Source organism: Rhamphochromis longiceps, linkage group LG18 (genome assembly GCF_057381845.1).
Source record: "Rhamphochromis longiceps isolate RC_006_pf linkage group LG18, R_longiceps_female_GT1.1, whole genome shotgun sequence".
NCBI lineage: Eukaryota > Metazoa > Chordata > Actinopteri > Cichliformes > Cichlidae > Rhamphochromis > Rhamphochromis longiceps.
The window spans coordinates 17993966-18006856 of NC_140574.1; the positions used below are offsets into that span (position 1 = coordinate 17993966).

At 39.4% G+C, this 12891-nt stretch overlaps 1 protein-coding gene across 1 annotated transcript in view; it reads left to right on the forward strand.

The window, feature by feature from the left end:
* LOC146648066 (adenylate cyclase type 1-like) overlaps window positions 1–12891 on the forward strand; it is a 42114-nt gene that overhangs the window by 16753 nt on the left and 12470 nt on the right. Inside the window, exon 4 of the mRNA XM_085389897.1 lies at window positions 3743–3854. Within this exon, the coding sequence (XP_085246023.1) occupies window positions 3743–3854 (112 nt within the window). The remainder of the gene's footprint in view (window positions 1–3742; window positions 3855–12891) is intronic.

The following is a 12891-nucleotide window of genomic DNA, read 5'->3' on the forward strand; positions in this document are numbered from 1 at the left end:
CATTCGGTAAAAACTGTAAAAGTAGTGAAGAGATGGGAGAAACACCCTTCACTGCATAGTTTGTCCACTAGAGGGCTTTCTGCAAATTACCTATTGGCTATGTATGTATTTGGAAATTCACAAACACAACAATCAGCTAGTCATTTGCCTTTATTAGGCAAATATCATAATAAAAACATGTTTTATATCCAAATTTGTGCCAACACACTTGACTGGGAAATGAATCAAGCATAGCATTCAACTTATTTATGTTCAGCCATGTTAGTAAATGACAAGAAAAAATAATCATAATGTCTTCTACTATTTTGTTCTTCCTTTTTGTAAAACAGAAAAGCTGAAAATTCGTGGATCACAACAATCATTATATTTTAGCATTAGCATCTACTGTAACCAGTAGATATTTATTCTAATGTGATTACAAATCTAGAATAAATGTAACTGATACTCTAACCTGCACTTTGCTCAGTTTAGTTCTCTTTAGAGTTTTAGTCCATTCAAGTTGAAGTGTTTACACTAACATGGTATTTAACATTGCAAGTATTTGTCAGCCCCAGATGGTTGCCAATTAAAACAGTAACACAAACTGAGTCCGCTGCCCCTCATTATGGTGACATCTGTGAGACAGCAAGATGACATTTAGCAGCTCTCTTCTCTCAGAGATCCAGCACTCTGTCACTTTGTGAAAACTCAAGCCTACATGAAAGCAACAGTCTGCCATCAGTATGAGATGCAGACATGCTGGTTGTTCGGGACAGTTAGTATTTGGTGACTGATCGAGTTCACACTCTTCACTGCCACATAGAACTCATTGCGAACACTTTTCATCACAGAGTTCTTTGGGGTATCTGCTCAAGCTGTATTAAATTATTAATGTGCACAACAGGATGTTAAACTCTTCACACTTTTGGAAAACAAAAATATAATCTGAAATAATTCTATGTCAGTTCTCTGACAGGGGACGTTTTGCCTATACACACAGGATGGACCTACCATTTGAACTACTATAGTGTTAATACAGAATATTTTGCGTTTTTTCTTTTTTAACCAAAGGGGCAGCAGGGCTGGTTTTAACCTGAACCATCCATCTAAACCATCAGGCTACTAAGCTTGTATCTCACTTACAAAGTCAAAACAAGTAGGTCTATGCTAACTACCTTACACTATGGAAATAAGTGCTATCTTTCATGATTCCTCTCACATTTTACCTGTTCAGTGTTATTATTGTCCAGGATTAGATAAAGACTGGGCCAGCTAAGTAAAGTAAGCTGTCTCTCTTTTCTGGGTCCAGTTGTGATGCCAAAAATCAGGATTAGACTACTCGATGATTAAAACACAGGTGGAATTATAGTTGTGGTTAGGTCGCAAACCACGCAAAGGGCAGAAAAAGCAACGACTGACATTATTAGTCTCGCCCGGGCTCACTGGTTTTCAGACTGTATCTGGCATGCATTACAGTTTTTTCTGATTGCTTAAGCACATTTTTTGTAACTATTGGCTAATTTTGCAAAACTCTTCACACAAATAAGAAAACCTGTCACCCAATAATCAAAACATTGTAGTTCTCTTGCAAAAGCGAACACAGCTAGATTAACTCTTCACACCTTCGTAAAAATGGTGTTTCCGTATCAAACAGTACACACAAGCCATCATCTACTAAGCACACAATGCGCCAACTGCACACTGATGGTATGAATACAAAACACATCTGGCTTTTGCTTTCTCTGTGCACAAGGTAGGCTATGTCAGTTTGAGCTCATACTTCTGTCATAGATCCATAAGCATAGAGGGATCCAAACTTCAAGTACTGGTGTTTATTCAAACACATCAAAACAAACACAAGTGTTTATTTCCAAGTATAGGATTATTTGCAATCGCCATAATGACTATATGGGTTACTTGGTCTGCAGTGAACATGCTTCCTCTGCCCCAGCATCTGGTCATCTAGCAATTCTGTAAAGTAACAATTTCAGTATTTTTACATCAATGGTATTGGTGTGTTTCTCATTGGCATATGGCAGTGCTACAAATCTTTGTGCGAAGTGACTGTACTAACCGACTCTCATTTCAAGATGTCCTTATGGTACTTGCTACAGTGTAGCGGCTCGAGTTAGGCTGGACCTGTTGGCCAGCTACCCTCAGGGTCATTCCACGGTTGATTACATGGTCCACTATTGTAGCTCTGATGTCATCAGCAATTCTATTTCTTACTCTTCCTACCCTTCCTCTCCCCCCTCCTCGTCTTCCTCTCCCCCCTCCTCGTCTTCCTCTTGCTCCTCCTTGTCCTTGTCGTCCTCTTCATCCTACTTCTTCACCTCCACGTCCTCTTCCTCGGCCTCCTCTACTTCTCACTCTTTCTGCTCCCTCCATTGTACTCCGCACACACAGCTTACCTGTATTATAGTGCTTAGGCAGATTGCAAAGTGAACTAATTATCTAAAGAAGTTTTCACATGTGAAAGTGTGCCAGACAGTTGGCAAATTAGTGTTAATGATAGCCATACATGTGTATACTTTTGCTAGGAGTGTGTTGGAAATTTGGTAATTGAGTGTTGTGCAGTGAATTGTGCCTACAGTTTTGCAAAGTGTGTGTTACAAAATTGCAAACTGAGTGCAAAGCAGTTTTTGTGCTTTTAGTTTTGCAAACTCAGTGAGTGGTTTTGCTATAAGTCTGAATAGTTTTAGAGATTGTGCTACAGGAATCACAGTTAGGGTTTAAGCATTCAGAAAAAACTGTAATTCAAATGCAAAAAAGAAATTTCACCCCCACCAAGCAAGTTTTTTTAATAAATTGGCAAACAATAAAAATGAGTTTAGAATGGAGTGTTTTTGTGAAATAAAATTTAAATAGCATCAAAAAAACCTCTGGGCCTCTAATCCACTGGCACTATAACTCACTAGGTGACCTCTATGACACTCTATTATGTGGTCTGGCCAGTCATGGGGTGAGAGGCAGGAAATGCCTTGGATAGGTGGACAACACAGGGAGACAGACAGCCATTAAAGATCCAATTCACACTCGACAGAATCACGAAAAAGAAAAAAAGTCAGGCACAGGGAGAACAAACAAACTGCACACAGAAAGGCATCACCCTAATAACATAATATTGATATAATAATTTGTATTTGATTTCTTTAGAAAACTGTTTAAATCAGATTCACATTTTGAATAAAATCCACACAAAAACACCCAAATGTGTTTTCAGCATACATTTAAAATGAGCTACTGAATCAGCTGACCTCAGGAAGGTTATTCCAATTCACTGACAATGCCAGAAGAGCAAGTGAAACTTAGATGGCTTATTTTGGGTAAAACAAATGCCAGACATGTCAGTTCAGGCACATTCAGTCCTATATGCAGCCTGTCAAAAGGGAATACCAGTACTCTTGATGGCTGCATTATATCCTAGAATGTCTCCTCTGTGATCCTCGTGAGAATGCTCTTGCTTCTATTTTGAGTGGCTCTGCTTGACTGCGCTGCCAGTCAGTTAGAGAATGGGGCAGGCTCTCTCTCTCTATTTATCTATCTATGTATCTATCTATCTCTGTATATCTATCTAGACTTAATTAATTTAAATGTTGCTTGCATCATTCCAAAGCAATACTCAAACTGATTTTAAAAAGTCATTTTAAGCACATTTCTTGCAGCTAATCTGACCAGGCTATTATTCTTGTTTCATTGATGCAGTTTGCTGTGATTAATTTCCTACATTGACTCAGATTGTTCTTTCCTTTGTCTTTTACAGTATCCTGTTTGCAGATATTGTTGGCTTCACCAGCCTGGCCTCTCAGTGTACAGCCCAGGAACTGGTTAAACTATTAAATGAACTGTTTGGAAAATTTGATGAGCTTGCCACGGTGAGTCAGTCTCCCTTCCTTGAAGACATATCCCTCACTTGCAGCCACTGTTGACATTGTTACAAAGTGGCTTTTTCTCTGTGTGCACACTTTTGCCGCAACACGACACAACTATAGTGTATTGTTGTGAGCATGTGGGGTTTTTGTGCGTATGTGTGTGTGTGTGTGTGTAATGCTTTGGCCACAAGCTGTTGGCACATTCCACTAGCTTAGCATGATGTCACTATGAATATTGGAAGCCCATATGATGCTTAATATGATTATCCAGTGCTTCATTTTGAGGAAGAGTTGACAGACCTCTTTAATCTGAGCCAGATTTACCCAGGGCTAAATCTTGCATCCTCTCTGGTTGTTTGAATGAACAAAATGAATGATTTTAAGAGCAAAGTTGTACTGGCCACAGTTGCTCTTGGTTTGCATGTGAAAAAGGTTTCAGCCAACCCATCTGTCGATATTTCACTCTTTTTGATTTTGGTGCTGAAAATCCGCTCGGCTTTTGTCATTAAGTTTTACTGCCACAGTTAATCTATTTGCTTTTCTATTTGACACCATCAGCACAAAATCTTTTAATCAAAACACTGTGCATACTCTGAACACATGCTTCCAAAAAGGTATGATATCACCTGTCATGTAAATTTGGTTAAAAATACTGGATGTTTGGTGAGGAGGTTGAGCCCCTGCAGATCACCCTGCCACAACCTTAGTAACATATAATCTGGCCTCTGTTACTTACACTAGCCACATACCCTTGTCAAATCCATTAATCCACGGGATTACAACCAACCCCTTTTTTGCTTTCATAGAAGGTTTTACTTGGCTGTGTTGAGAGCTTGTATTTTTAACTTGTTTGTTTACAGATTTAAATTTAGAACTGCCTAAAACGAGAGCTCCATGCATTTGACATATTGTCAAATAAATGTCATCGCCTTTCTAATTAATCTGTGTTCAGTTAGTTTCCCTTATTATTGTTGGTTTGAATTTCTGTTTTCATCCCATGGAAAGTTGCTGTTACTCTGCTATTTTATTAACAAAGTGATTCCTTGTTCTAAAACATACCAACTTGAAACGACGTGGCAGATACATTTTCATCACCCACAGATTTTTGGCTAGAAGACGTTTTTTCTACATTCTATATCTAGAAGATGCCAGTTTTATTGCTGTTGTGAGTTTTGCTGTCTCACTCATTTACTTACAAATAACGTGAATGGGCTGATCATCTTTCAGCCACTTCCTGGGAGCCTCATGTTACACCGAAAGGTTGTCCCCAGCCACGAAGCTTGTCATCAAATGCCCTGACCCAAAACCTCGCTCGTATTGATCGACTTTGGCAGGAAGTGGCAAAGCCAGTGACTCATAGCTGTGGTCACTGTGGGCACGCAGACTCCTCTTGCTCCATACGAAGAGCGGGCGATGCCACATGGCCACCAGGCATCATCTCATAATACCATTCCAGCACCATCCCCACACCACCTGTCCACGCTTTGGACTTGTCAAGCTGCACGGGAAGTGGGCCAGGAACACAGCGTTCTCCTAAAGTGCTGTGGATGTAGCAGACCAAGTCTTCTCTCTTCTCTCAAAAATTCTCAACACAAACGGAAATAAGGCATCAAATCTGAAGCACGCTTTATGAGAATGCCTATACTAACTGTAGTTTCATCTCCTTTTAACCAGAGGGAGCTTGGGAGTCTGAATTTTTATACCACATAAGCATTAGAGTGAAAGAAATACAATAAAATTTCAGCATGTCAGCTCTTTCACCACTTTTGAACTATGTCTTAAGATTATTTAGGACTAACATATACAGAAGTAATGGGATATCTCTGCTAGAAAGAGAGTGTAATTAAAGACGATAGCAGTGAGAATTGTTTTCTCAGAAAACGTGATAGGGAGTGGCACGCCTGTTTGGTGCTTTCATTGGTGCATCACCATGAAAAAAAAATTACATAAAAAAATTACATTAAGCATCGATTTGCTTCCACTTGTCTAATTCAGGGCGGTGGTCTGGCTGGAGCCCATCCCACCTGTCGCAGGTTGATGGGTGGGGTGCACACAGGACTGGTCACCGTTCTGCAGGGGTAGTGCATAGAAATACACAACCATTCAAGATCCACTTCACACTTAGGTCCAATTTGGATTTACCAACATGTTTTTAGATTGTGGGCAGAAGTCATAGTCCCTGGAGAGAACCCACACAGACATGGGGAAGAACATGCACAACGAGAGCCCCCGGCCAGCTGCTCGATGATGAATTAAATGTCAAAATTGATCATTTAATTTTTTTAAACAACTGGAGGCTATACTCTTTAGTGTAATTTGATTGGGATGGACTTTTATATGTATGTCTGTCGATATCAAAGGTGGACGTACCTACCATGAATCACCCATTAGTTTCTGAAGTTTTGTTTTGAACCCTTTGAAGCCATCTTGGTTTCAAAAAACCAGGTGTGACAAAAAAAGTCTGACTGTCAAAGTGGTTTCATTCATTGGATTATGACCTGTCAATCACAATTCACTAGCTAGCGAGCACACCACAGGAAATCCTCCATTTTAAAACACAGTATGGTCAGTATTTACAAAATAAACTTTTGTTTTTATTCAGTATTACCTAAAAAGACTGACTGAGCCCATTAACTCATCCGGAAAGTGTTTACAGAGGTTAAGACAGAAACCTATAGCCTTCTATAGAACCAGAAGTCTTTTTGAAACCACAGCTATCGCCACCTGGTGGTCCAGAATGCAGGTTTAAGGCACAGGTTGACCACAGTGGCATTAATTTTTCTTGATGCTCGCTTCTTGCTGGATAAAGGGTGACGAGAACAGTGAGGCTGAACAAAAACATAAAGGAGAAAATCCGAATGTGAGGCCTAATAATGCCAAGACACCGGTGACAGTTTTCTCTGAGTCTACAACCAACACCTATAACTGTGACAGTGGTCTGGGTCCCTTCATACTGTACCAAGGGCTGCATGTAAATAAGCACTGCCCAGATGGTAAGAAAATACAGTACATGTGTTGTCGCACAAGTTAATGGTAGTAATAATTTTTTTTTTTTTTTTTAAAGCTTCAGGTCTTGGATCAGGTCCAGATTTTCATTTTAAATTTGACGGTTTGACTGGAGCAGCTCTTGAAGCTACAGGTCAAGGTCAGGTTTAGGTCTCAGCTGTAGTCTTGTGCAGAATTCTGTGACCTGTCTATTTTATGACGCTACCAGATATTCGCCTCTTAGCGAGCTCATCTGTTACAGTACGCGTGCCGATAACACGTCATCAGATCTTTAAAGGTGTGATTCTTCGCTGGGCTGACAGGAGTATAACATATTTTATGCTCCTGTCCCCTATTTTTTTAAGAGACAAAGCCTGTATTTCTTGCGCTGTGTCATATTAAGTTGGTGTGTCTGTTGGAGGGGGTAGGGGGGTAGCTTGAAAATTGAAGTTTACAGGAAACCCACTCACACTGATCAGTATTTGCTGTTTGATTCCCACCACCCACATGAGCACAAGCTGGGAGTAATTATAACTCTTCACCACCAGGCTGACTACCACTGAGACCAAACACAAGGAGCGCATCTCAGGAAGGCTTTGAAACCTTATCGTTACTCAGACTTGGTGTTTGCTGAAGCTGTGAAAATACAACACACGATTGACACCCAGATTATTATTCCATACATAGCTGAAGTGATCAGATTTACTGTACTGTAGAAATCATCTAAACGTAGCTAGATGTTTTACAAATAATATAGAAAAAATATAGAGAGAGAGACAGAAAGATTGACATTTGCAGTGGTTGTTTTTTAAGGATATGAAGAGATGAGGGACATTTATTTCAAAGACACTAATGTCATTTGGCACACCAAATGGTCTTCTTGAGCCCCCCTCTCACTCTATAAACACTTCCTCTCCCTGGCTGAGTTTCCAGCAATCTGTCCAGCACCCAAAACAACAGTTTCAACTGTGAGAGGAACTGAGATTAATTTATGGTTGTTATGGGTGCCATATAACATTAATAGCTCTGTACTGGTTGAGCTTTTGTGCCCGTATGCGTGCGTGTGTCGTGGCTGTTTCTGCGACAAAGTTTCACAAAGCTTTTCATTCTTGTCTCCCTTTTCTCTCCTCTTGCAACACCTCCCTGCATCACAGCTTTCAGACTCCTCCGCTCCTTGTTTCTCAGCTTTTTGATTGACATGCAGCAGCCTACTTCTCTCAACTCTGTCTTTTATGCCCCGTGGTTCTCCGCACTCTCTTCCTCTTTCATGTTTCCATTTTTAGGATGGCTCAGTGATGTATCTATCTTCTGTCTCTTACTTCCTTGACAAGTTATAGGTTCCTTTTCATTCACTCATACATGACTGTTAGAGCTTATAAAATAACCCTTTTCTGCATGTGCAGGTCATGAATGCATATGATTTGAATGATTGATTATGATTTTAAGAGGATAGCAGTTCACCTAGCTGACAAACAAATGGCTGTACAATTATTTCCTAGTTGAGTTGTAGTAAAATATCTGCAAGTGATGACTCACCTAAGTATGCGTAACCTAAGATCCAACAATAACATACCTCAAAACCTGTTATTTTCTGAAAAAAATAACTTTAGAAAAGCTGTCTGTACGCCAGTTAGTATGAGCCAAATACAACTGAATAAAATATTAGCCAAAAACTGGATTGTTCTTAAATGGAGCACAGGAACTTGTCACTGCCCACATGATGACAGCTGCCTGCCAGAACGGAAAATCTGGGTGTAGACACAATTAAATAACACTGTTTGGGTTTGTCCCATGAGCAGATGCAAAGATTGCTGTCAAGTCCTGCTGCTTCCTTCAGACTCCTGTGCGCTAAACCCAAACCAAACAAGCCAGCGTGGGCTCTTGACTAGGAGAAAGTGGGAAAAAGTGTTTCTGTTTCAAGAAAAAAAATCACATTTAAGGTTTCTATTGCAGTTTTAACAAAAGCTAAACTTACATAATACCTGAAACACAGCATGGTGTAGATTTAACAGGAGGGTCAAAATGTAGCAGGATGAAGCTGAGATTTTGTGAGGTTTTATGATTTTTCTCACACTGTCTATAATGAATCTTTCTGTTGTCTCATTATCTCTGGTTTTAAACAAAGCAATACCACTTATAGAAATGTTTTTCTACTCTCCAGGATCATACACGGATCGTATTGTACTAGTTTACACATTTGTTTAACAAGCAAAATATCCCTGGTTCAGTGCCAGGAGGAGACACGAATCTGTCGGGGTCGGATCAGTGAGGTTATTTAGTGTGAAAAAAGAGCCAGCCAAATCAAACATGCCAAGCTGCCTGCTGTGGTGACCTCTTCCCTTGAATAAGCAACTGAAAGTAGCTCTCTTGCTATCATTTTGACCTAAGACCAGACAGAAAGCAAAAAGAAGCAAATGAATTAGGTAGGTCAAATAAAAGGAGGCTGTGTGCTACAAAATAAATGTAGCATCCTGTGAGCTGGATTTTAATTTAGTCCCATATATAATGGCTCTTACATTTTTTGTAACGATACTTCAATGAATGTTGTTTTCCTCAAAATAACTGATATCCTATGAGACTGGTCTTAATGTTGGTCTTAAAATGCTGCACGAGACTTAGTGTCCAAAACGACATTAGCTTCAACTCAGATACATTTTCACCAATTTCTTTATGTTAATTAAAGAAAAACGTGTGTGTTTCCAATTCTGATCAAACATTCAATAACACCAATGCCATCTTTGAAAATAAACCAGTCCTGAAACGCCAAACAGTTGGTATTTGCCATATCTGTTAAATGCTTCACATCTACATTAATAGATTTCTTTTTTATGCCCACTCACTCCAGCCCACAAGGCTGAGTTGGGAGGAGGAAGTGTTGATATATTTTTCATTTGTTGTTGCACAGAAATTAAATTCAATCATTAAAAGAGCTGGTGGCTAAAAGGGAAACATCCACGCATATGAAGGAGATGGAAAAGCATTAATGGGGCAGGGGAAATATTGAGTTACCCCTGTAATAAATCACTCCCTGTATTGATGAAATGTTGACATGAAAAACTTTATAAGCCAAAAAAAGGAACATATGTAATGGCCTTATGTAAAATTCATAAAACTGTTTGACTACTTCTAATTAGCTGCTGCAAAAACATTGCAACTACCAATATGAACAACCACAGGGCACATTCAGGAACACGTGTGGGGAGGGGCATTTGTCTTATGTCCTTTCAGCCCCCAAAAGTTGCAGGAATGGAATCTTTAGCTCATCAACACAGCAGTGATATTTGTCTTCGTACCAGAGGCAAAGAACTGTGTGTACTGCTCTTTAGGGACTTGTAGGAAATTAAGAGATGAGCTGGCTCATCTTTTTGCTTCATAATCATTTATTGAATGTTCCGCTTCCCTGTATTTGTGTCTCTCCTTCCCTTTGTCTGTGTAGACTGAAATGTGTGCTAAGTTACATTCCTGCTAATACTACCACACAATAGTTCTGATTGCAGTGCTCAGTATAAATCCTAATCACATTAAGACATGGCAAAAAAGGTTGTCTTAAAACTGCTTTTCTTTCTTTGTAAATTGAAGTAAGTGTCAAAATCTACCTAATGTTCTGTAACTAGTTACACTGATGACCACCCAGATTGCCCACAATGCTTCAGTCATATGACACTGGTAATCCTGCTTGGGTCTGAATCAGCTCCTAAGCCCTCACACTGCAGCTTAGCACAGGAAAAGTACAAAGTAGGAGACACTGTAAGCACCGGGGCTTTCCCCTGTTTCCTGTAGCTTCAGCTGTGTCTCACTATAGCCCCATCTGTTATTGCTCCACTTTGCCCAGAGTTAGGCTGAAGAGACCTCAGTGGCTCTGTTACAATATTTTTTTTTTTTTTAAAAGTTCTTAGTGGGAGTCTTTACAGTGCTGTGCAAAAGTCTTGAGTCACCTCTAATTTCTTATTTCTAATAGTTTCCTTCCAAGGAGGCTTCTAAGGCTGCTTTCGCTACTCATTTTCAGATGATTTTTATTTTTAAGCCACATTTCATTCACACACAAACACAAAAGCTAACACATAAATGAACCAGTGTTGTGGCAAAACAAAGAAGACAGCATGGCCACAAACTAGCTTTAAATCTTTAGGCACTCTGTTACTAGCAGCCTCTCCTTTTGTTTGTTTACAGATTTAAATTTAGAACTGCCTAAAAAGAGAGCTCCATGCATTTGACTTATTGTCAAATAAATGTCATTGCCTTTCTAATCTAAAAAGATTTGGGGAAACTGAACAAGTTGAGGGCTACTGTTTGCTGAGTCCTAATCAGAAATGGTCTCAATTGAAACGTGGCTGTTTGCAGTCATCCTTAAGGAAGGGAAACAAGGAGAAAAGGAATCCCAGCTCATACAAGAGCTGGACTGAAAATCAATGGCAGCAAATCTTGGAGCGATTCATCCAACTTTGATATTTTTGGTTCAAGTTTTGGAAATATGTACAGATGTTAGGAGACGGCACAACAGAGAGTGTCTAGTATAATGCTATATTTATCATTTAAAAAGAATAGAATTAGTCGCTGTAGAAGGGAATATGCTAGGATTCAAAAAAACAATTTTTTGTTGAAAGTTTCAAGAGTCCAGTAAAGGCTAGATCATGCTTCTTTCATAGTTGCTGTAGTAAATTCATGCTTTTCTTAATCAACTATATCAAGTGTCAAGAGCGACCAAGGCAGCAAAGGTTAATTGCAGTGCAAAAAAAGAAACCAGGAAGGCAGATAAAAACAGACCAAATTTAGAAAGCTATACATGTTATGTAGCACAATAATGTCATTTTATTTTCGTATCTATTTAAACTAGGCTATTTAAAATTGTAATCCTCATACAAATTAGTTGGTATTCTTTTGATCTTTAGTTCTATATATGGGGCTTTAATTTAAGAGAAAATGTCTTTCACAGAGCAAAACTGCCAAGAGCCGCTCAGCACACTGCTGCTGCATAACACTCGGTCTTTTGTAGGTTTGTGTCTAAGAATATATTTTGTACAAACAGCCGCCATGCCACTGAGTACTTAAAAAGCATGACCACAGCAGGTAAACTTGCACAAGACAAAGAGCAACTGCTAACGAGCCCTGGCTATCTTGCCGAATTTCACATGGCTCCCATGTTAAAAATAGAGCACCCGTCTTGTCATGTGCCCACCGATGTGCATAATTATGAGTCTTTGTGCTCTTCACATGCATGGCCAGCAATCCCATTACCTCCATGGAAACAATGAAGGGTTATGAGAAGGCACCCACGGTAACCTGGTCTCCCTGGTAAAATGAATGCCTGTTGCTCATATCCTGTAATAATGGGTTATATTTGTAAGCTGTTTTTTTCATGCCACTGCTCATTGTGTCTAAAGAGTGAGAGTGAGTAGAGAGTGACTCACCTTATTCCCTAAAATGAAACTGATCCTTTAATATATCACAGCATTGTGGGAGCCATTTTTAGTACGAGTCCATATTTTTAACATTTTTAATGAGATACCGATAAAGAAGCGCAAATATCTTTCTGTCGCAGTCTTGATTTGTTTGGCCACAGAACTGTCTCGTATACACCGCACAGTCAGTCTCATCCCGTCTTCACAATCAGCTTTTATGTTTTAATGTATGATTAGCACGACCATGTCACTTTCGTGACAAGCTCTCTAATTTAAGTTGCAGGACCATAGGTGGTGTCGATACTGAATGAGCATCAGGCAGTTTCTCTCAATAGCACAGAGGTTAAAATAGAGGGGAGAAAACTAAAAGCTGCTAAGCATCTCAAAAAAGATATAGAGCCACCAAAACATCAACTTTTGTCTTGGGAAGTTCTGTTTTAAAGCCTCAACTTCACTATTTAGTTGTTTTTTGACCTTCTCACCATGCAGTGCACCTTTGAAATGGTCAAAGACACTTAAGAACAAGTTAGAGGCATTGCAGGCCTGAGTTAACAAGGAGTTTCTGTAATGAATAGTGTATTTTGACATAATTTAAATGTACTCAAATCTTATATTAACGATGTTACCATTGCAAGTCTGCAAGTCTGAAACCACCT